The following is a 20,522-nucleotide window of genomic DNA, read 5'->3' on the forward strand; positions in this document are numbered from 1 at the left end:
CTGTGGTCCAGGCTGGAGTGTAGTGGCGTGACCTCGGCTCACTGCAACCCCAGCCTCCCCGGTTCAAGCAGTTCTCCTGCTTCAGCCTCCCAAGTAGCTGAGTTTACAGGTGCCTGCCACCATGCCTGGCTGATTTTTGTACTTTTGTAGAGACAGGGTTTCACCATGTTGGCCAGGCTGGTCTCAAACTCCTGACCTCAGGTGATCCACCCGCCTTGGCCTCCCAGAGTGCTGGGATTATAGGCGTGAGCCACCCCACCTGGCCTATTTTATTTTTCTAAAGACGGACTACTCTTGTTAGGTTGCCAGGCTGGTCTTGAACTTCTGGGCTCAAATGATCCTCCCACATTGTCCTCCCAAAGTGCTAGAATTACAGTGTTAACCACTGCACCTGTTTTTCTTTTAGAGTTACCGTGTTGTACCTAAATCAGTTTCTGTCCACAGCCTGAGAGCTCTGCACAGCTGGGTGATGGGATACCAACATGATGATCAGTGGGCTTCCAGGCATACCGGGGTTCCGCAGAGGCATGGAGCCTCTGGGAGACGTGTGTCTATGTGTGCTGATAAAGAGATGCATTGCAAGCAGAGGGCTCAGACAACTGTGGGTGGGGAGTTGTAATCCTCAGGGCTGGCTACGGACCCCCCACAACGGGAGCTGATGGAGCAGTCCTCAGGCAGAGTTTCTTCTTCCTCCTGGTAAACCCATTTCCCTTTTAAGGCCTTGAGCTGATGCGATGGGGCCACCCGGACCATCCAGGGTCATCTCCTTTACTTGCTTACGGTATCTGGGTTATGGATGGTAACCATGTCCACAGAGTAACCTCCAGGGTACCCCTAGACTGGATGTCATAGAATAATGACTCCCCAGGGACTGCAGCCTAGCCAGTTGACACAATCCCACACCTCCATCAGCCCCAGCTGGGTCTTGTGGTTACCCTTTGGCCATGTCTTTTTTACCTTCTCCAGGACATTCTCTCAGGGGTCAGAGCTTGGGGGCAGGGGCCTACTGGCCTGTGCTTGCTGCCAGAGCAGCCTCACAGCGCCCTCTGGTGTCCTACAGCAGTCACTCTGTGCCTTCCACAGCCACCTGCACCCATGCCCCATCCCCGCAACCTGAGCAGCAGGGGAGCCCCTCATCCCCAACCCCCATCCCAGCGAGGCTGTCAGATGACAAACTGCAGCCTGGCCATGGCAGAAGTGCTTAGTGGTGTCCTTGTATGCCGCATATTGTGTGCCTTGACTTGGAGCCTAAGCACATGTGCATCGGGGGCCCAAGTCGCTGAGAGAGAGTTGGGGCTGCTGCAGGGTCTCTGCCGGCCTCCTGGGGACCCAGGCAAGCATGAACTGGGGACAGAACTCCTGCCCCACCGGCCCAGCGATGTGGGGTGAAGCTGCTGCTTCACTTTTTTTTTCTTTAGATGGAGTTTTGCTCTTATTGCCCAGGCTGGAGTGCAACGACGCGATCTCGGCTCACTGCAACCTCTGCCTCCCGGGTTCAAGTGATTCTTCTGCCTCAGCCGCCTGAGTAGCTGGGATTACAGGCATGCGCCACCACACCTGGCCAGCTGCTTTACTTTAATCAGTGGGCTGTTAGCTCCAGGGCTCTTGGTCCTGGGCCATGCTGCTGGCAGCCTGCCACCAGAGCCTGCACTGGGCTCGTCTTTGTTGGAGCACCCCCTGGAGGTTTGTTCCTTCATAGATCCAGTCAGCCAGCATCACCCATGCTCCTTTGGTTCACTGTCTAGGTCTTGGGGTTGGAGGGATGACTCTTAGGTTGTTGTCCGCCGGTGCACGTGCTGATTCAGTGTTCAGGGTCCTGTGTGGGATGCAGGGACCCATTCCCCACAGGTCCATGGGACTTGAGCTGGAGACTCTGTGACTTAGGGACTTTGGCCATGCTTCTCCCTCTGTCCATCACCTTCTTTGTCCACCTCGAGGGCATCTGCAGGTTGAACTTGAGGTCAGGAGAACCAGTGTCCTTCCTGCAGCCCAGAACGAGCTCAGTCCCTCACGTGCCTCTCCCTCTTATGTGGGTGCACCGTGGCCAGCCTAGGGTGTCGGCCCACATGCTCCTGGGATGGGGGGTCTGATCTCCACCCAGTTGCCTCCTTGCCTGTGCGGCAGGTGCCCTCACAATGGCAGGTGCACCTCTCCCTTCCCCCATGCAGGCAGATTCGTCAGAGTCACTTTATGTCGTTTAGTGACAAGAAAGCTGGGCCTGCCGTGGTGTGTCCTGCCCCAGAGCAGCATGCTCGGCTCCATGGCATTTGCCTTGTCCATGCTTGTGTCTGGAGCCTCTGCCCTTTCCCAGACACTGAGTGGGGCTGACATGGGGTCTCAGCTGTCCGGGGATTCCTCCTAGGATTTAATCCTAGAAAGGCCAGTAAAAGGCTGGGCAGAGTGGCTCATACCTGTAATCCCAGCACTTTGGGAGGCCGAGGTGGGTGGATCACTTGAGGTCATGAGTTCAAGACCAGCCTGGCCAACATGGTGAAATCCTGTCTCTACTAAACATACAAAAATTAGCCGGGTGTGGTGGTGCATGCCTGTAATCCCAGCTACTCAGGAGACTGAGACAGGTGAATCACCTGAACCCAGGAGGCGGAAGTTGCAGTGAGCCGAGATCGTACCACTGCAGTCCAGCCTGGGCGGCAGAAGGAGACTTCATCTCAAAGATAGAGAAAAAAAAAAAGCAGTTGGTGTTCAGGGATGTTCCAGGTGCACCAAGGCGGGACCTGTATGGCAGTTTCTAGAAGGAGATTTGGCAGGGCTTCTCAGCAGCCTTGCAACAGTGTCCGGGCAGCTAGGCATTGATTCTTCAGGAGTAATTTGTAATAGGTACAAAGATTTAGCCACATGGAGTACATGTTGCTGTGTCATTTGTGACACGGACAATTTAGAAACAATCTAAAAATGCCTAAATTGGGAGCCATCCATGTGCTGAGGCTGAGCAGTCGGGGACCCTAGGTGGGCACAGTGTGTGGCTCTTCTCCAGCTGGCCATGGTGTGTGTGGCTCCTGGAGTGGACGCTTAAGAAAGTGCCCTTGGCTTAGGCCAGGCACAGTGGCTTAGGCCTGTAATCCCAGCACTTTGGGAGGCTGAGGCAGGCAGATCACAAGGTTAGGAGTTCGAGAGCAGCCTGGCCAACATGGTGAAACCCCTGTCTCTACTAAGGATACAAAAAATTGGCCCAGTCTGGTGGCACGTAGCTGTAATTCCAGCTGCTCGGGAGCCTGAGGCAGGAGAATCTCTGGAGTTGGCCAAGATCGTGCCATTGCACTCCACCCTGGGCAACAGGGCAAGACTCCGTCTCAAAAAAACAGACAAAAAAAGTGCCCTTGGCTTGACACTGAGAAGGTGAGGCTCCCGCTGGGCCAAAGGGGCTGCTTCCCTCCTGGAAGTTGTATTTGGCCACTTGATCATGACTCTCTTTACAAAGAAGAACAGATTTTATTCTGAGAGTTTGGTGGGAAATATAATGTAGAAAACATTATTTCTGGCCTGAAAACCTTCCAGGGTAGAGAGAACCTGGTCACTCCATTATTTGGGCTCCTGTATGTGTCGTATGGATGGCGCCTGAGGCCACCCACCCCATGTTCTTATTTCTGTTTTTGTTTTAGAGATGCTCTGTCGCCTAGGCTGGAGTGCCGTGGTGCAATCATGGCTCATTGCAGGCGTGACCTCCTGGGCTCAAGCCTCCTGAGTAGCTGGGACTACAGGCATGCACCATTATACCCAGCTAATTTATTTTTATTTATTTTTATAGAAACAGGGCCTCACTGTGTTGCCCAGGCTGGTGTTGAACTTCTGGGCTCAAGCGATCTGCCTGCCTTGGCCTCCCAAAATGTTGGGATTCCAGGCGTGAACCCCTGTGCCCCATCCTTATCTTTTTTCTAAACTGCCCAGAAGAACCAGCGTTTTTCCTCGTTTTTCTCAACCATTTTGCTCTGCACCCCCACCCCAACTTAATATGTCTCTTCAGAACCTTCCAGCTCCCTACCTGCACCGTAAAAGCAGCCCTGCAGATTTTAGGGGGTCGGGTGGGGGGTGCAGCAGGCCCCAATTTGGGATGGATTTCAAAGGTAAGAGATGAACAGACTCTGGCAGGGACCTGAGCGTGTGGTCTCCAGCTTCCCTGGCTGGCTCATTCTGGGTCACCATGTCACCTGTACAACTGGCCACCACAGAGCCTCAGAAACCTGAGGTTCCCTCATACCAGCAGCATGTTTCTAGTTACTCATATGATTGAGAATAAAATTCGGGGCTGGGCGCGGTGGCTCACGCCTGTAATCCCAGCACTTTGGGAGGCCGGGGCGGGTGGATCACGAGATCAAGAGATTGAGACCGTCGTGGTGAAACCCCGTCTCTACTAAATATAAAAAAGTAGCCGGGTGTGGTGGCACGTGCCGGTAGTCCTAGCTGCTCGGGAGGCTGAGGTGGGAGAATTGCTTGAACCCAGGAGGCAGAGGTTGCGGTGAGCTGAGATTGCGTCTCTGCACTCCAGGCTGGCGACTGAGCAAGACTCTGTCTCAAAGGAAAAAAGTGATATCTGGGAAGGGAGGTGCAGACAGGACAGGGTGGCACATGTATGTTTTGGGTGAAAAATACCTCAGTGGTGTTGGAGCAGGACAGGTTTGGATGGCCAGGGTTAACCACATGGTTCTGGCAGAGGCTTCAGGGGTGTGTGGTTATGTTTGTGTGTGGAGGGGTTGTGCGGGGGAGGTTATGTATGTGGTGCTTTGGGGGGTATTGTGTGTGTGTGGGTTGTTTGGTTGTGTGTGAGTTCGTGTGTGTGTGTGTGTGTACATCTCTGGTTGTGTGGGGGGATTGTGTGGTTATGGGGGGTTGTGTATGGAGGGGTTTGTGTGCATGGCTATGTGTATGAGAGGATTATATTTGTGTGTGGATGGGTGTGTGTGTGTGTGTGTTTCCCTGCCTGAGGGTGAATCATCAGAGGCCATGTGTGTGATTTCTCCGATGCTGAGTACAGACTGTTTCTGCCTTCTCTGACCCTGATAGAGACTTGTGCTTGTGTTCAGGTGGGGACTGACTGGCATGGTGGGCCTGCAGTGGGCTTTGGCCTCGCTCTCCACCAGCACGCTGGTTGAGCCTGGACCCCTCAGCTTGCATTTCTGTATCAGCATGACAAGGACAAGGGCTCCTGCCCTAGGGGGACACGTTTGAGGCGGAGAGAGGGTGCTGGGCAGACTCCAGCAGATAGGATGGCTTTTCTCCCAGAGCAGTGTTCAGTGTGGGGGAGGGGCAGGACGGGCCTCTGGAGAAGGGTCTGCAGGCTGGGCGCAGGGACTGGCTAGTACAGGGAATGCCTGGAATCCCAGGCCAGACTCTTCCTGCCAGAGTGGCCAAACCCAGGAGCTGTTCTTGTCTTGGGAGCAGGGACTGGCACTGGGCTGGTGCAGCCATGGCTTCCCTTGTAGGTCCAAACACTACCCCAGTGGACAAGTCTCACCCAAGGCCACATGGCAGGAGCTGGGGAGTGGTGGGACTTTACGCGCCTGGTGGCTCAGGAGCCCCGTTGTCTGTCTCACAAGTGAGGCACAGGCGGGGCGAGGGGGCAGGTGATTGAGCCGCAGTCTCTCCTTTGCTCATGATGTCACCGAGTAGGAGACAGGGCTTGGGTGCCGAGGGGGTGCGGCAGCCAGGGAAGGCCTGAGGGCTCCCCCCATGTCGTCCCCTCCTTCTTGACCATCTGACACCCTTCATTTGCCAGCCTAGCTGTGAGGACCTTGTGCCGAAGCCCAGGCATTAGTTTTAGGAAGGGCCACCTCTGTTGACAGAGGGTCTGGGGTCAGCCTGGACTGCAGTAGCTTCTGATGCAGTGCCGCCCTGCACTGATCCTGGCCAGGACCAGCCCAGTCCGTCCATCCGCCCACTTGCCCCCAGCTGTCCATCCTCCCAGGCAGGGCTAGAGCTTTGCTTAGCTGGACTGCAGGGGCACAACCAAAGTCAGGCTGGTGTAACCAGTGCCTCTGATCTGTGAGGCCCCCAGGACACAAGCCTACCTCATTCACAGCTGCAGCCAGTGGAGACTCACATGGAGTCCATGTCCATTTTAGGGGGCTGTTGAAAAGGAGGATCACTAAGGAAGAGTGCCAGAGTTGTGGGTGGCTGCCCACGCCCTTCTTGTTGCATTTTACCTTATAAGGTGTCCCAGGCCAGGTCTGTCTATGTGGTGGTGGGAAAGTGAGTCGTGGTCCAACCAAGGCACTTTCCAGGGGGTCACATGATTGGGGTGGGGGCCCTACATCCAGGCAGGTGCTGAGCACTGTCCTCCTCAGACAGCAGAGCTGTTGCTGCTGAAAACAGCCCCTTGGCCCCATGCCCACCTGCAGAGGTGCCTGAGTCCCCTCTTTGCACAGTGTGTGTTGCTGAGCACTGGCCACCCATTCCTGTCACTGGCAGGAGAGCAGGGGTGTGTTTTAGGGGAAAGGGCCAGCACACTCCCGTTGTGAGGGTTGCACTGTGGGGACTTGTGCAGGAGATGCAGGCCGTGGCCCGTCCTGTGGTTAACTCCATGCCGAGGACCTCCTGGTGACACCCCCTCCCCCTCCACACAGCACATCTCCATCCCCCAGCCTGACTGCCCCGAGGAGGCACGGACGTTCTCCTTCTACCTCTCCAACATCGGCCGCGACAGCCCCCAGGGCAGCTTCGACTGCATCCAGCAGTATGTCTCCAGGTGAGGCGCCGCCCCACCCCAGAGCACCCCACTGGCTCTTGAGGTTACCCTGCCACCTCTGGCCCAGGGTGGAGATGTGCCCCATTGAAACCGTGTTGCCTGAGACGGTGCTGACAGAACCTGTTTTCTAGGCCAGGTGGCGAGCTGGGGGCTCGGGCCCTCAACGGAGCCTCCCTGCATCGTCCCAGCTGCTGACCCCGGCTCCTGGCCTTGTCTTACAGTCATGGGGACATCCACCTGGACTGCCTGGGCAGCATCCAGGACAAGATCACGGTGTGCGCCACTGACGAATCCTACCAGAAGGCACGGCAGAGTATGGCCCAGGCAGAGGAGGAGACGCGGAGCCGCAGTGCTATTGTCATCAAGCCCGGAGGCCGCTACCTGGGTGAGCAGCGAGGCCGGCAGGGCTGCAGGGTGGCCGGGCAGCTGCCAGGGTCAGGAGGTGTTTGGGGCCCGTCCAGGCTGGGCACTGGCTGTGCCCTGCACAGAAATCAACCGAGGAGTCTGACCAGCCAGCTCCTCGGCCGGCCCTTCCTTACACTCTGAATGACGTGTCACTTCTGCAATAGGTTGACTCCCTGAATCCCCTCTCCTCATTAGTGACTCAGTTAAGTAACTTGGACTGTGTGTCGCCCCATCCCAAAGACGGATGTGTGGAATCCAAGTGGGAGGGGAGAAACGGATTGGGGTATCTGGTGACCTTGGTCTGGAGAAACTGTCATCCTTCACTGCTCACAGAAAGGTCATGTGGGGGCAGAGGGAGAGCTTTGCCTTTGTCCCTCTGAAGTTTCGCCTAAAACGTCAACTGTCAGAGACAGATGAATAAGAGAATAGGCAGACATGTTTCGTTTCTGGGACCTGTCTGTCCTCCCCAAGGCCACCACAGCTGGCAACAGGCAGGAAATGAGCCTCACAGGCCCTGTTGCCAGTGACCCAGCACTGTGGGAAGGCTCTGGCCGCTCAGCATCAACTTGGAAACGTCTCAGCAAAGTTGAGAAACCAACAGGCCTTGACAGTGGGAAGAAAAGTACTGTTTGTTTACAAAGTTGCAGTAAACAGTGGTCCCGCCTCTTAGACCAGACAGAGCTTCAGGAGTCATGGGAATTCATTCTGGCGGGAGTAGGGTACCAGGCTTCAGGGAAGAGGGAGATGGTTCAGAGCAGACGACAGCCTTGATGGCTTTTGAGTTTTATCTTTAAGAAAAGGCGGGGGGATTTCAGTTCCTTTCTCTCTTCTTTCCAAAGAAAGCATGTGATTTCCCTTTGCTGGGCAGAGGGATTCCCTCTGAATGAAACTGCAGATGTGGGTGCAGGGGTTGGTCCTCCTGGTTAACACTGGGCCCAGGTAGATGTTGCATGGCCAGGGAGTCCGGTCCATGATGTTGAGGCCCTGGGCTGTGAGCCCCAAGCTATCTCTTCTGACAGTTGAAGAGATAGCTGTACATGTGTTTTGTTTTTTGTTTTTTTCTTTTTTTAAAGACAGGACCTTTCTCTGTCACTCAGGCTGGAGTGCAGTGATGCAATCATAGCTCACTGCAGCCTCAAACTCCTGGGCTCAAGTGATCCTACCTCAGCCTCCAGAGTAGCTGGGACCACAGGCGTGTGCCACCATGCATGGCTAACTTTTAGATTTTTTGTGTAGACAGTGTCTTGCTATGTTGCCCAGGCTGGTCTCCGACTCCTGGGCTGAGATGGTCCTCTTGACTGGGTCTCCCACAGTGCCGGGATGACAGGCCTGAGTCAGCGCACCTGGCCCTATACACATACGTGTTAATAAATCTGTGGGTCCTTGAGATAGAAACTTGGTGAGAAATGTGTCTTAGCACACCACTTTGGGTACAGTGAGGGGTTTTGAAACAGTTTACGTTCTGGTGGGGACATTGTTAAGATGTGAATGTGCATGTCCCTCTGTCTCACAGCGACCCCGGCAGGCTGCTGCTCCTCCCTGTTGATCAGTCTGGCCTTGTGAGTCCGGCCCCGCCATCAGGACCCCATTGAACAGACCCCAGAGGCGTGAGCGCTGGCCCTGGGCATTCTGAAAGCGTGGCTTTCTGGGTTAATTTGACAGATCAGATTTTGAGGGATAAGATCAGAGGGACGGCGTTATGAAGAGCTTTTTTGGGGAAGGATTTGAGGCATTGTCGAGCTTGCTCCGCTCACCCTGTTCCTGAGGATGCTAGGGCATCGTTCAGGACAGAGCAGGGGAGCAGTGTGCTGGACCCTGCCCATGTCTCTGTCTGTGTCGGAGCTAGAGGGGAACCTGCTTTCCACAGGGCTCTGGGCACAGCCATGCTTGCCAGAGGAGCACTTGATCAGGCAGCCCGTGGGGCCAGCATATGACTCTGAAGTGCAGGCTTGGGAGTGACTGCCTCTTGCAGTTCAGGGACCCCCCGGTTTAACATCAGAAGGGTTTACAAACAGCCTCCACTTCAGGCTGGGTGGGGTGGCTGTGGCCTATAATCCCAGCATTTTGGGAGGCTGAGGCGGGAGGATCCTTTGATCCCATGAGTTTGAGACCAGCCTGGGAAGCATAGTGAGACCCCATCTCTACAAATAAATAAAAAAAAATTAGCCAGGCATAGTGGTGCCCACCTGTAGTCTCAGCTACTCCAGAGGCTCAGGTGGGAGGATTGTGGAGCCCAGGAGTTTGAGGCTGCAGGAAGCCATGATTGTGCCACTGCCCTCCAGCCTGGTGACAGCACAGAATCCTGTCTCAAAAACAAAACAACCCCCCACCCACACACATACTGCCCACCAGAGTGATCAGCTGTTTTTGCTGTCCAGGATTTAGGTCGCCCGTGATGAAGTCAGTTAAGGCTCTGACACAGTTCTACTGCCTGTACCTCCCACTCCTGAGGCTGGGTGCCCTGCAAGGTGCCAGCTGTGGGCAGCAGGTGGCGCTCTTGGCCGCCCAGGGTGCCCAAGGAGCAAGCAGAGCTTTGCTGTGGCTGACGTGGTATCTGCTGCCAGCACTCTCTATAGTCTCAAACCTTTGGGCACCCACCCAGTGCCACTGGCCATGGGACACGGCAGTGCCCTCCCTGTTCCCTAATAGAGAACTGTTCTGTGTTTTGCCTTGTTGCAGGTAAGAAGGTTCAGTTTCGGAAACCAGCCCCAGGCGCAACAGACGCTGTGCCCTCCCGGAAGCGGGCAACCCCCATCAACTTGGCGAGTGCCATCAGGAAGAGTGGTACCAGTGTCGTGAGCGGGGGCAGTGGGGTGTCCCAGAGGCCCTTCCGTGACCGAGTGCTGCACCTCCTGGCACTAAGGCCCTACCGCAAGGCCGAGCTGCTGCTGCGGCTGCAGAAGGATGGCCTGACGCAAGTGGACAAGGATGCGCTGGATGGCCTCCTCCAGCAGGTATGTGCCACCCCAATGTCACATCTTTACCGGCCATCTCCACAGATGGTCTCATGCGGGTGGGATGCGCCAGAATATGGAGGCTGGGATTGGGGCTGGCAGGGAAGAGCCCTTCCTGGGGTCTCTCTCAGGTTCCGAACCTGCCTCAGATCTGGGGCCTCCTGCATGAGAACACGCTTAGGGGAGCCATGGATGCATCTCTGGGCATGGCCTTGACTGTCCTGGGTTGCGAGGTGGGCTCAGCATGGAGCCCAGGCCCTCTCCCTCCACCGTCTGCCGACACGTGGGCAGTGGGGCCTGGCACAGTGGATCCAGGTTTCGGCTATAGACTATTTGTAGACTCAAGGCCTGGGGAAGGAACCCACACAAGCCAGGCAGAGCCTGGAGGGCCTCAGTATGAGTCAGCTGCCTGCCGCTCTCCAGCTGTGCCTCTGGGCCAGGGGCTTCATGTCTCGAACCCTCAGGCTTCCGTCTATGACCTGCAGCGTGCCTACCCTGGGTTGGGGGCTAGGCCAGCCAGAACGTGGTGCTGGCAGGTGGAGCCTGCTGCTGAGAAACACCCCGGGCATTGCAATGAACAAGTGTGATGGCCCTGCCTGCCTTCTACTGCCCCTCACCCGTGGAGGCTCCTGAGGCCCCACCCTGGCTTCCTGGGTTTCCTGGGAAGGGGAGCAACTTGTACTGGCTTCAGAACATTAGCCAGGCTGTGCAGACGCAGCCTTGAGGTGAACTGGGGATGGGTCTCCTCGGATTGCTGCTGTGGCTGGGGAGGAGGCACGGCTGAGCCTCATGCACCTTCCAGGGTGATGGAATTGGGATGTTGGGAACACAGGTGGTGCCTGCAGCAGAAAGCACATGCTGTGATGTGCTGGGATAGCAGCTGGAAGGACATTCTTCTATGTTTATGGAGTTCCTCACAGGCATCCCGCTCGAGTGTGCAGCTGGTGGGACCGTGCTGTACATTCCCTGGGAGGATGTCAGGATGTCAGCCTGGCCCTTGTCCACCTCCATCCTGCTCCTGAGCCAGGGCCAGTGTGGTGCCAGCAGGGGTGGCTGAAGGGAGCTTGATGCAGTTATCAGATGTGGGACCTGCACTGACCTGGCCAGGAGACGCCTGTGCTAGGGCCTGGCTTCTCCAGGTGACTTTGGTTCAGTGTTTCCTGGGAGCAGGCCTGGCCAGCATCTGCGGGCAGTGTCCCTTCCCATGCCACCGTGACTTCCCTTGCACAGCTTGTCTGCTTGCTTCTATATTCATTATGCGGCTGCTTCTCCCCAGCAGCTACGGGGATCAGCTGGACACTGTTGGCTAGCAGAGGGGGATGTGCCTCACCCAGACTGGTCATTTCCAGCCCCCACCAGGCCTGCAGACACGCTGAGGAATGGCAGTGACAAAATTGTACCACTCAAAGGTGCTTGGCCCTCCCCTCTGTGGAAAAATCTACAGCAGAGATGGAAGGTGTCCGCCTCTAGGACTGGCTGGGCCCCAGGGAAACCTGCAGGCCTTTCCTACGAGGGTAGGGGTGTTGACAGGTGGGTGATGTTTAGCAAAGCTTGTCAAGAGCCATAAAAATATTCAGCCTTGCTGGGCGCGGTGGCTCACGCCTGTAATCCCAGCACTTTGGGAGGCCGAGGCGGGTGGATCACGAGGTCAAGAGATCGAAACCATCCTGGTCAACATGGTGAAACCCCGTCTCTACTAAAAATACAAAAAATTAGCTGGGCATGGTGGCGCGTGCCTGTAATCCCAGCTACTCAGGAGGCTGAGGCAGGAGAATTGCCTGAACCCAGGAGGCGGAGGTTGCGGTGAGCCGAGATCACGCCATTGCACTCCAGCCTGGGTAACAAAAGCGAAACTCCGTCTCAAAAAAAAAAAAAAAAAAATTCAGCCTTTGACTTACTAATCTGGCTTCTGGGAATCCTGCCGAAGGAAACTGTTGCCAACGTGAAAAAGCCTGCACACAGTAATGTCTGTTTATGCTACAGAGAAACTGGCAGCAGTTTGTAGGTGGAATATTACTCACCCGTTAAAAATGCTCCCCATGAAATATGCTGTGACACAGAGCTGTGTTGGATGCAGCAAATGGTGGCTGCCGCGTCTGCAGCAAGATGGAGACTAGAGCACCCCTCAGGCCAGCACACAGCACCCATTCAGGGCAGTGACCTGGAGCTTCCTCAGATCCCTCTAAGGCAGATGGTCTGAATCCATCTTTGTCAGCAGTCTGGGAGACGAACTTAGCTTTTGTGAACCAGCAGCAGCAAGGCAGACTGGTTATAAGGAAGGTGGGCTCAGGCCTGGCCCCAGAGGTACCCCTCACCCAGCATCCCCAGCCATGGTCAACTCTGCCCCAGGAGTTGTGATCGAAATGGAGTGGAGCTGGCTCACGCCTGTTTCCAGCACTTTGGGAAGCTGATTGGGAGGATCCTTGAGGCCAGGAGTTTGAGACCAGCCAGGCAAAATACTGAGACCCTATATCTACAAAAAGTAAAATTAGCTGGGTGTGATAGTGCATGCTTGTAGCCCAGCTACTTGGGAGACTAAGGCGAGAAAATCGCTTGAGCCCAGGAGGTTTCAGCTACAGTGAGCCTTGATCACGCCACTGCACTCCAGCCTGGAAGAAACAGGAGCCGGGTTTGGTGGCTGGAATCCCAGCACATTAGGAGGCCAAGGTCAGAGGATCGCTTGAGCCCAGGGGCTCGAGACAAGCCTGGGCAACGTAGCAAGATCCCATCTTACAAAAAAATAAAATTAACTGGAGTATGGTGATGCATGCCTGTGGTTACACTACTTTCGAGGCTGAGGTGGGAGGATGGCTTTAGGTACAGGGTGTAGTGAGCCAAGATCTTGTATCAAGAAAATAAAAAAGAGAAACAGGGTAGGGGGGCCAGGGGGCAGGTGATGGGGTCTCAGGATTGCAGGGAGTAGCCCTCCCCTTTTTGGAGCCAGCCTGGCCCCAGCACTTGTAAGACAGTTGAGTCTGGACCTGGCTCCATGACCCTCAGGGTCCTTTCTGCACCCTGAGGACTGTGTGTGGGGGAGCTGGGGGTGGGAGGCGGCACAGGTCAATAGTGGGGCGTCCTCTTTCCTTTCTTCTGTCTGAGTCTGTCTCCCACTGTCTGTGCACACCCTCCCGCCCCCTGCCATCTGATCTTTTTTCTCTAGTCCCCCACCACTCTCAGGCTTTCCACAAAGTGATGGCTGGCTGTCTTGCAGGTGGCCAACATGAGTGCTAAGGACGGCACATGCACGCTGCGGGACTGCATGTACAAGGATGTGCAGAAGGACTGGCCCGGCTACTCAGAGGGGGACCAGCAGCTGCTGAAGCGGGTGCTTGTCCGGTAATGCCACCTCCCATCCCCCAGCATGTCCCCAACCCCCTGAAGGCGGCCAGAGCTAACCCAGAGGATGCTGGGGTGGTCTTATGTGGTCCTGAAGGCAGAAGGTCCTGGGAAGACGATGGAAGGGTCCAAGTAGGCCTCTCTGGCCATCCTGTCTACTGCCCACGTGGTGGAGGTGGTGCCTCCTGTGGTTGGGGGAAGGCCACCCCACAGAGTGGGATGGAGGCATGAGTTACTGGCCCCAACCCCAGAATCTTTAGACAAAAGGCCTCAGTCTGCCAGGACCCTCCTCAGCTGTCCCCAGCTTCCCCTCATGCTTCCCTCCACAACCTGGGCATCCCCACAGGGCCTCGGAAGTTCACTGACTTTTTGAGAAGAGCCTCTCAAGAACCTGAAGTAGAGAAATAAGGCAAACCAACACTCCAGGCAGGCGTCATTAAGCAGCGTTAATTAAATGCATCCCCTCAGGCTAATTAGAACCCAGGGTCAGGAGTGGCAGCAGCTCAGGGGAGCAGTGGTTAAAGAGGCAGATGGCTAATAATTTCCTTCTCTACTGATGTGGCCTGGGGAGTGCAGGCTGTGAAGCAGGCCAATCTGCTAATTAGTCCATAAGTGATTTCTCAGGGACTCGGAGGTATTTATGATTTGTGATTGTTTTTTGGAAGTTCAGCTGTTTAAAGCAGTAATTGCCTCTGGAAAGCAGAGTGAAGATGGGGGTCCACTCCGCTCCCCTGAGGGGTAGTGTCTGCCTGTCTGCCCCCGGAGTGAAGGTCAGTGGCCTGTGGGGCACTTCCCTGGCTGGTGAGAGGCTGCCTGAGGGCACAGTCTTGGCAGAAGACCCGCCCCCATCCTCGCACCTGTGTCCTCTCCCTTGGCCCCCTCCCTGGGTTCCACGGACCCTTAGGGCACTGGAGGGAGAACTGCTCAGAGCTAGTGGAATGAGGAGAAGCCTGGGCGGAATCTCTGGGGGGCGTTGGGGAGTTCCTCTGGGATGCGGGCTCCAGAGCCACCTCCAGCTTCCCTGATTCGAGGCTCACGTTCCATCTGCGGAGTAAGCTGCTGGGCTCATGCTGGCCCCTTGGCACTTGGCTTTCACTCTGGGCCGGCAGCGAGAGTGGCATTGTCTTCCCAAGCTTCAACTGGTGTGCAGGGGTAGGGTTGATGTCCCTGGGCCGCAACCACATAGAAGGTGACCTGCAGCGCTCCTCTGCACAGCTGTTTCTTTTCTTATTTAGCACCCTGCCCCCAAGAAAGCCCCATTTGTAGCAGTTTTGACACTAGGGCCTCACGTATATTAAAGCAGGGCCTTGAGGTGTTTTACCAGCAGGGCTTGCCTGGTGCAGGCCATGAGACAGACGGGGGTGTGGGGGCCCAAGTCAATGAGTCACTGCAAGAGCCTCCCCAGCTGAGCTTGCACCACATGTGGCTCGGGGTGGTTTCCCTGCTCATGTTATCTCTGTTCTTCACGTCCAACCCCAAGCTGTCCTTGGTGTCCACATCCCCTCTGATCACTATTCCTGGACAGGGGTCCTACAGGTCCCCCCGGGAGTTCCTGATTCCTCTGCCCAAGCCACACACTGCCTAGTGTCCTCACCTCCAGCCTGAGCCACTCCCCTCATGTGATCCCCATGCCAGAGTCTGCACCCTGCCTCCTGCTCCTCCCTGGTGCCGTGGGAGCCCAGCTCTGGAGCACCTCTCTGAGGACAGGGCTCTGGGAGGACTGCTGGCCACGTCTTCATGCCCAGACGGTGGTCCTGCTGAGCCGGTGGTTGATCACATCTAGACTTGCAGAGTCCAAGGTGCTTTCCCTCCACGCCAAAGGTCAGAGGCTTCCCACCCCAACCCTGGGATGGTACCATGGACCTCACAGGCTGAAACCTTGCCTCATCTGTCCATCTGTCTTTCTGTCCTGAGTGCGGGAGTGGAAAGGCCTGACGACCCTACTGCACGCCACCTCAAACTGCCCTTGGTGGGCTGCTGGAGTTCATCCTTCTCTTCCTGCTTTTCATCTCTTGCTCCTTATTATCCTTTTGGGAGAGTTCTCTGACATTTCTCGTCCCGTCTCTATTATTATTTGTAGTTTCTTTTTTGAAACACAGTGTTGCTCTGACGCCCAAGCATTGAGACAGGGTTTCACCATGTTGGCCAGGCTGGTCTTGAACTCCTGACCTCAAGTGATCTGCCTGCCTCAGCCTCCCAAAGTGCTGGGATTACAGGTGTGAGCCACCATGGGAGCCTATTATTTCTAGTTTCTGAGAGTCTTCCCTGTTGCTTTTTCATAGCATCATGCTCTTATTTCATGAAAACGATGTCTTTTTTTTTTTTTTTTTTTTTTTTTGAGACAGAGTCTCATTCTCTCACCCAGGCTGGAGGGCAATGGCATGATCTCAGCTCACTGCAACCTCTGCCTCCCAGGTTCATGCAATTCTCCTGCCTCAGCCTCCCAAGTAGCTGGGATTACAGGCGCCCGCCACCATGCCTGGCTAATTTGTGTATTTTTAGTAGAGGGAATTTCACCATGTTGGCCAGATTGGTCTCGAACTCCTGACCTCGTGATCCAACTGCCTCCGCCCCGCAGAGTGCTGGCATTACAGACATGAGCTACCACGCCCGGCCAGGATGTCTTTTTTTTTTTTTTGAGATGAAGTTTCACTCTTGTTGCCCAGGCTAGAATGCAGTGGCGCGATCTTGGCTCACAGCAACCTCCACCTCCCGGGTTCAGGTGATTCTCCTGGCTCAGCCTCCTGAGTAGCTAGGATTACAGGCATGTGCCACCACATTTGGCTAAGTTTTTGTATTTTTAGTAGAGACAGAGTTTCACCATGTTGGCCAGACTGGTCTTGAACTCCCCAGCCTTGGCCTCCCAAAGTGCTGGGATTACAGGTGTGAGCCATCACGCCCGGATCAGAATGTTATTTTTAACCTACTCTAAGGATGCTTAAAAAAAAACAAACAGCTTTATTCAGATACAGTTCATGTAGCACAAGTCACTCATTTAAAGTGAGCAACTCTGTGGCATTTTGTACATTCGTAGTATTGTGCAGCCACCACCTCTGTCTAGTTCCAAAACATTCTCATTTCCCCAAAAGGAAACCGTGTCCCCATCAGCAGTCACTATCCATTCCCTCCCACAACCCCAGCCCCTGGTAACGATTAATCTGCTTTCTGTCTCTATGAATTTGTCTGTGGTGGACATTTCAGATCAATGGAATCATAACTATGTGGCTGACATGTAATCTGTGGAAACTTGTGGCCGTGAAGAATGTTGAACCAGGACCGGGTGCAGTGGCTCATGCCTATAATCTCAGCACTTTGGGAGGCTTAGGTGGGAGGATCGCTTGAGCCCAGGAGTTCTAGACAAGCCTGGACAACATAGTGAGACCCTCATCTCTACAAAAAATGAAAAAATTAGCCAGGGATGGTGGTGTGCTCTTGTGATCTCAGCTACTCTAGAGGCTGAGGTAGGAGGATCCCTTGAGCACAGGACATCCAGGATGCAGTGAGCTGTGACTGTGCCACTGCACTCCAGCCTGGGCAATACAGCAAGACCTGTCTCAAAACAAGCCGAAACAAACAAAAAGATTTTGAGCCATATCAACCATTATGCATATCATTTTTCACTCAGCATCATATATTCGAGGTTCATCCATGTAACGTGTCAGTGCTTCCTTTTCATGGCTGACTCATATCCCAGTGTGTGGATGGACCACATGCTGTCATCCATGCACCCGCTGAGGGCCATTTGGGAGGTTTCCACCCTTTGCCAACTGTGACTAAAGCTGCTGTGGACATGCGTGTACAAGCGTTTGTGTGGACATGGGGTTCCCCTTCTCTTGAGCACTTCCCAGGCAGTGGCAGACAAGGTCTAACGGTTATTTTGAACTCTGTTCAACTGCAGCCACGTAGTCAGCTGGGTTGGGTAGACGAGAGAGGAAATTCTGCAGGCTTTGAAATCTGCCCCCACTGCGCATCTGTGAAGGGGGCCGCAGGGGATCTGAGATTAGTCAGGTCACCCCGTGCCTCAGCCTCCCAGTGTGCTGGAATTACAGGCGTGTACCACTGTGCCTGGCTTCGGAACCCTTTTCTGCTGCTGGTGCATCATCTCACAGTCCAACCAACAGCGCACGTGGGTTCTAGTTTCTCTACGTCATCCCAACACGTGCTATTTTCTGGTTTTTTTTTGTTTTCTTTTTTTTGAGATGGAGTCTTGCTCTGTCACCCAGGTTGGAGTGCCATGGCGTGATCTTGGCTCACTGTAGTCTCTGCCTCGCAGGTTCAAGTGATTCTCCTGTCTCAGCCTCCCCAAGTAGCTGTCATTAGAACTGCCCGCCACCACACCTGGCTAATTTTTGTATTTTTTTTAGTAGAGACAGGATTTTGCCATGTTGGGCCAGGCTGGCCTCGGACTCCTGACCTCAGGTGATTCACCCACCTTGGCCTCCCAAAGTTCTGGGATTACAGGCATGAGCCACCACACCCAGCCTATTTTCTGTTTTTTATTCCAGCCATCCTTGGGTGTGTGTGAAGTGGTATCTCATTGTTTGTTTTTTGTTTGGTGGGTTTGTTTGTTACTGCTCCTTGCAGGGCAGGGCCAACTCATAGGCAGTATGCCCAGAGTAGCCGGTGTCCTGTTCTGATTTGCGTTTCCCTGAAGACATGTGGCATTGAGCATCTTTTCATGTGCTTATTGGCCACTTGTATAGCCACTTTGAAGAAACATCTATTTAAATGTGTTGTTTTTCCAAGGATACTAAAACTGGTGTTTTTGTTAATTATTTTATTTTATTTATTTGAGTCTCTGTCTTGAAGCAAAAAGATGCTGCCCAGGCTGGAGTGCAGTGGCACAATCTCGGCTCACTGCAACCTCCGCCTCCCAGGTTCAAGTGATTCTCCTGCCAAGTAGCTGAGGTTACAGGCACCCACCACCATACCTGGCTAATTTTTTTTTGTACTTTTAGGAGAGACGAGGTTTCCTCATGTTGGTCAGGCTGGTCTTGAATTCCTGATCTTGGGTGATCAGCCCGCCTCTGCCTCCCAAAGTGCTGGGATTATAGGCGTGAGCCACTGTACCTGGCCTGTTGATTTAATTAATTAATTAATTAATTAATTAGAGACGGAGTTTCGCTCTTGTTACCCAGGCTGGAGTGCAATGGCGCGATGTCGACTCACCGCAACCTCCGCCTCCTGGGTTCAGGCAATTCTCCTGCCTCAGCCTCCTAAGTAGCTGGGATTACAGGCACGCGCCACCATGCCCAGCTAATTTTTTGTATTTTTCGTAGAGATGGGGTTTCACCATGTTGACCAGGATGGTCTCGATCTCTTGATTTATTTTTTAATGTTTTCATCTCCTTGTGGAGTCTCTCTTTTCAAATGTATTTTCCTGTTCTGTTTTGAGGTGTGACGTTTGTTGCCTGGAAGCTGCAGTGCAGCCCTTGGGGACACTCCTATACAGCTTGGGGCCTCTGAATCCCCGATATGGCCTAGTCCTGGGCCCTGCTTCTTCTCCTGAGGCCACACATCTGGCCATCCTGTCATCCAGCTGTGGCCCAGGTAGCTTCCCAGCTGCCTGGAGGAGTGGCCCAAGCCTATTTGCTACCTGACAGCCCTGGGCTTACTGCCCTGCAGCCCCACCAGCAGTGATGAGGACCTGGAACAGGGCTGTGGGGGTTGGCCTGGCAACAGCCTGTTGTCCCCTGAGGTCACAGTGCCTCTTGCTCTGGGCCTTGGATTCTCTGGATCCTGCGACAGTCACCACTCATGCTTCTGCTACACTTTCCAGTGTCCTTGCTCTTCCTTTTGTCTCTGCTTTGCCTCTTCAGTGGACACAAATGCCTGTCCTCAGTTTTCTGTCTTTAACTGGGAGCTCTGTTTATATTCACATGGCTCTCCTCTTAGGCCCCCAAGGAGGCGACAGCTACAGTGGTCTGCAGCTGAGCCCATCAGTCAGGGAGATGGTCTCTGGATGTCGCTGGCTGGCAGAATCGCCATAGCCCTGGGCTTCAGCCTCCCTGAGGGGCCTGGAGGGGCTCTAGGCTCCCTCGAGATGCACAGCTGCTGGGAGAGGATGGCTGGGTCAGAGAGGATACACTTAAGCTGCAGGGTTGCTGGTGGGGGCGGAGGGCTTCCCCTGACCCAGATCACATGAGCGGGAGAAGGGGCATGCACTGGGGTGTTTCTTCCCTTCTCCGGCTGCATCACCTGGTCAAGCTGGTGGTCACTTGACCGTCCTCCAGATCCTACTGTGACCTGGGCTCCCAGGAAGCCTGTCACATCCTAGGCCAGGCTCTCCGTTCTCTTCTGCATTTTGGACAGTTTCTGCAGTGAGTGTTCTTAGCAGGATGAACAGCTGTCTTTAAAAGCAGGGGCCAGCATGTGTCCCTGGTCTCCCTGGTAGCAGGCACCTACGCAAAGTAGCCCTCCTCTGGGCACAGGGGGACAGTGAGTGGGGAAGTGGGTGAAGCCAGGGGCAGGATGGGCTCAGACCCAGGTTCCTGTGACCCCCTTGGCCCTGCTCTGGATTTGGGCGTAGGGGGGTCACTTCCTTGAGGCATCTCCACCGGGGCCCCATGTGGATACACACCTGGGGCTTCTAGGCCTCCTCAGTACCGTCTGACCTAGCCCTGCCTCTCCTTCACAGGAAGCTGTGCCAGCCACAGAGCACCGGCAGCCTCCTTGGAGATACTGCTGCCTCCAGTCCCCCAGGCGAGCGTGGGCGCTCTGCCTCGCCCCCGCAGGTAAATGGGGTGGGCCTGGGGTAACTGTCCTGAGCACCTGTAGGGTACCCTGTGCTGCGTCAGTCACCCTTGTCACCTTCCTCACCAGCTCCTTGGAACATGAGCTCCTCCGAGCTGAGCTGCCTGTCTCCGCCTAGGGATCAAGGGGGAAGCTGTCGGGTTGGGGTTGGGGGCAGATTCCTGCCAGTATGGCCACAGCACCCCAGTTCACGATGTGGAACCTGGGATGGGGGCGGCTCTCAGATGTGGGGTCTCTTGGGCCTCCTGTCCCCACGTCACAGCTGTCGCTGGGGAAGCATGCTGAGCACAGCAGTGCTTTAGACTAGTTCCCCAGGGGTGGCCTGCACAGGCTGGGCCCTGCCCTTCCCTGCATTGGCCCCAGCAGGCTGAAGG

The 20,522-nt window shown here is 55.0% G+C and overlaps 2 protein-coding genes across 2 annotated transcripts in view; both read left to right on the forward strand.

Annotated features, from left to right (window-relative positions):
* The window catches only part of ELL (elongation factor for RNA polymerase II), a 70,294-nt gene that overhangs the window by 41,296 nt on the left and 8,476 nt on the right, over positions 1 to 20,522 (forward strand). The window contains exons 3-7 of the mRNA XM_012443557.2: positions 6,579 to 6,700; positions 6,922 to 7,085; positions 9,785 to 10,059; positions 13,271 to 13,395; positions 20,033 to 20,129. Of these exons, the coding sequence (XP_012298980.1) occupies positions 6,579 to 6,700; positions 6,922 to 7,085; positions 9,785 to 10,059; positions 13,271 to 13,395; positions 20,033 to 20,129 (783 nt within the window). The remainder of the gene's footprint in view (positions 1 to 6,578; positions 6,701 to 6,921; positions 7,086 to 9,784; positions 10,060 to 13,270; positions 13,396 to 20,032; positions 20,130 to 20,522) is intronic.
* On the forward strand, positions 14,106 to 20,026 carry LOC135276681 (uncharacterized). Its single transcript, XM_064380748.1, has 4 exons — positions 14,106 to 14,196; positions 15,031 to 15,216; positions 15,715 to 15,986; positions 17,090 to 20,026. Exons 1-4 carry the CDS (start codon positions 14,106 to 14,108, stop codon positions 17,591 to 17,593), a joined length of 1,053 nt encoding a protein of 350 aa, XP_064236818.1. The 3' UTR covers positions 17,594 to 20,026.

The sequence above is a fragment of the Aotus nancymaae genome, unplaced genomic scaffold (genome assembly GCF_030222135.1).
Source record: "Aotus nancymaae isolate 86718 unplaced genomic scaffold, 86718_ANA_hifiasm-v0.15.2.pri h1tg000028l, whole genome shotgun sequence".
Classification (NCBI taxonomy): domain Eukaryota; kingdom Metazoa; phylum Chordata; class Mammalia; order Primates; family Aotidae; genus Aotus; species Aotus nancymaae.

Excerpts from the sequence above, each read along its gene's own strand:
- LOC135276681 (XM_064380748.1), top strand. The coding sequence starts at position 14,106 with ATGGGGGTCCACTCCGCTCCCCTGAGGGGTAGTGTCTGCCTGTCTGCC. Across the intron at positions 15,217-15,714 it reads GCTTTCCCTCCACGCCAAAG|TTTTTTTTTTTTTTTTTTTG; the intron begins GTCAGAGGCTTC and ends GATGTCTTTTTT. Across the intron at positions 15,987-17,089 it reads CCCGCAGAGTGCTGGCATTA|TGTGTGGATGGACCACATGC; the intron begins CAGACATGAGCT and ends CTCATATCCCAG.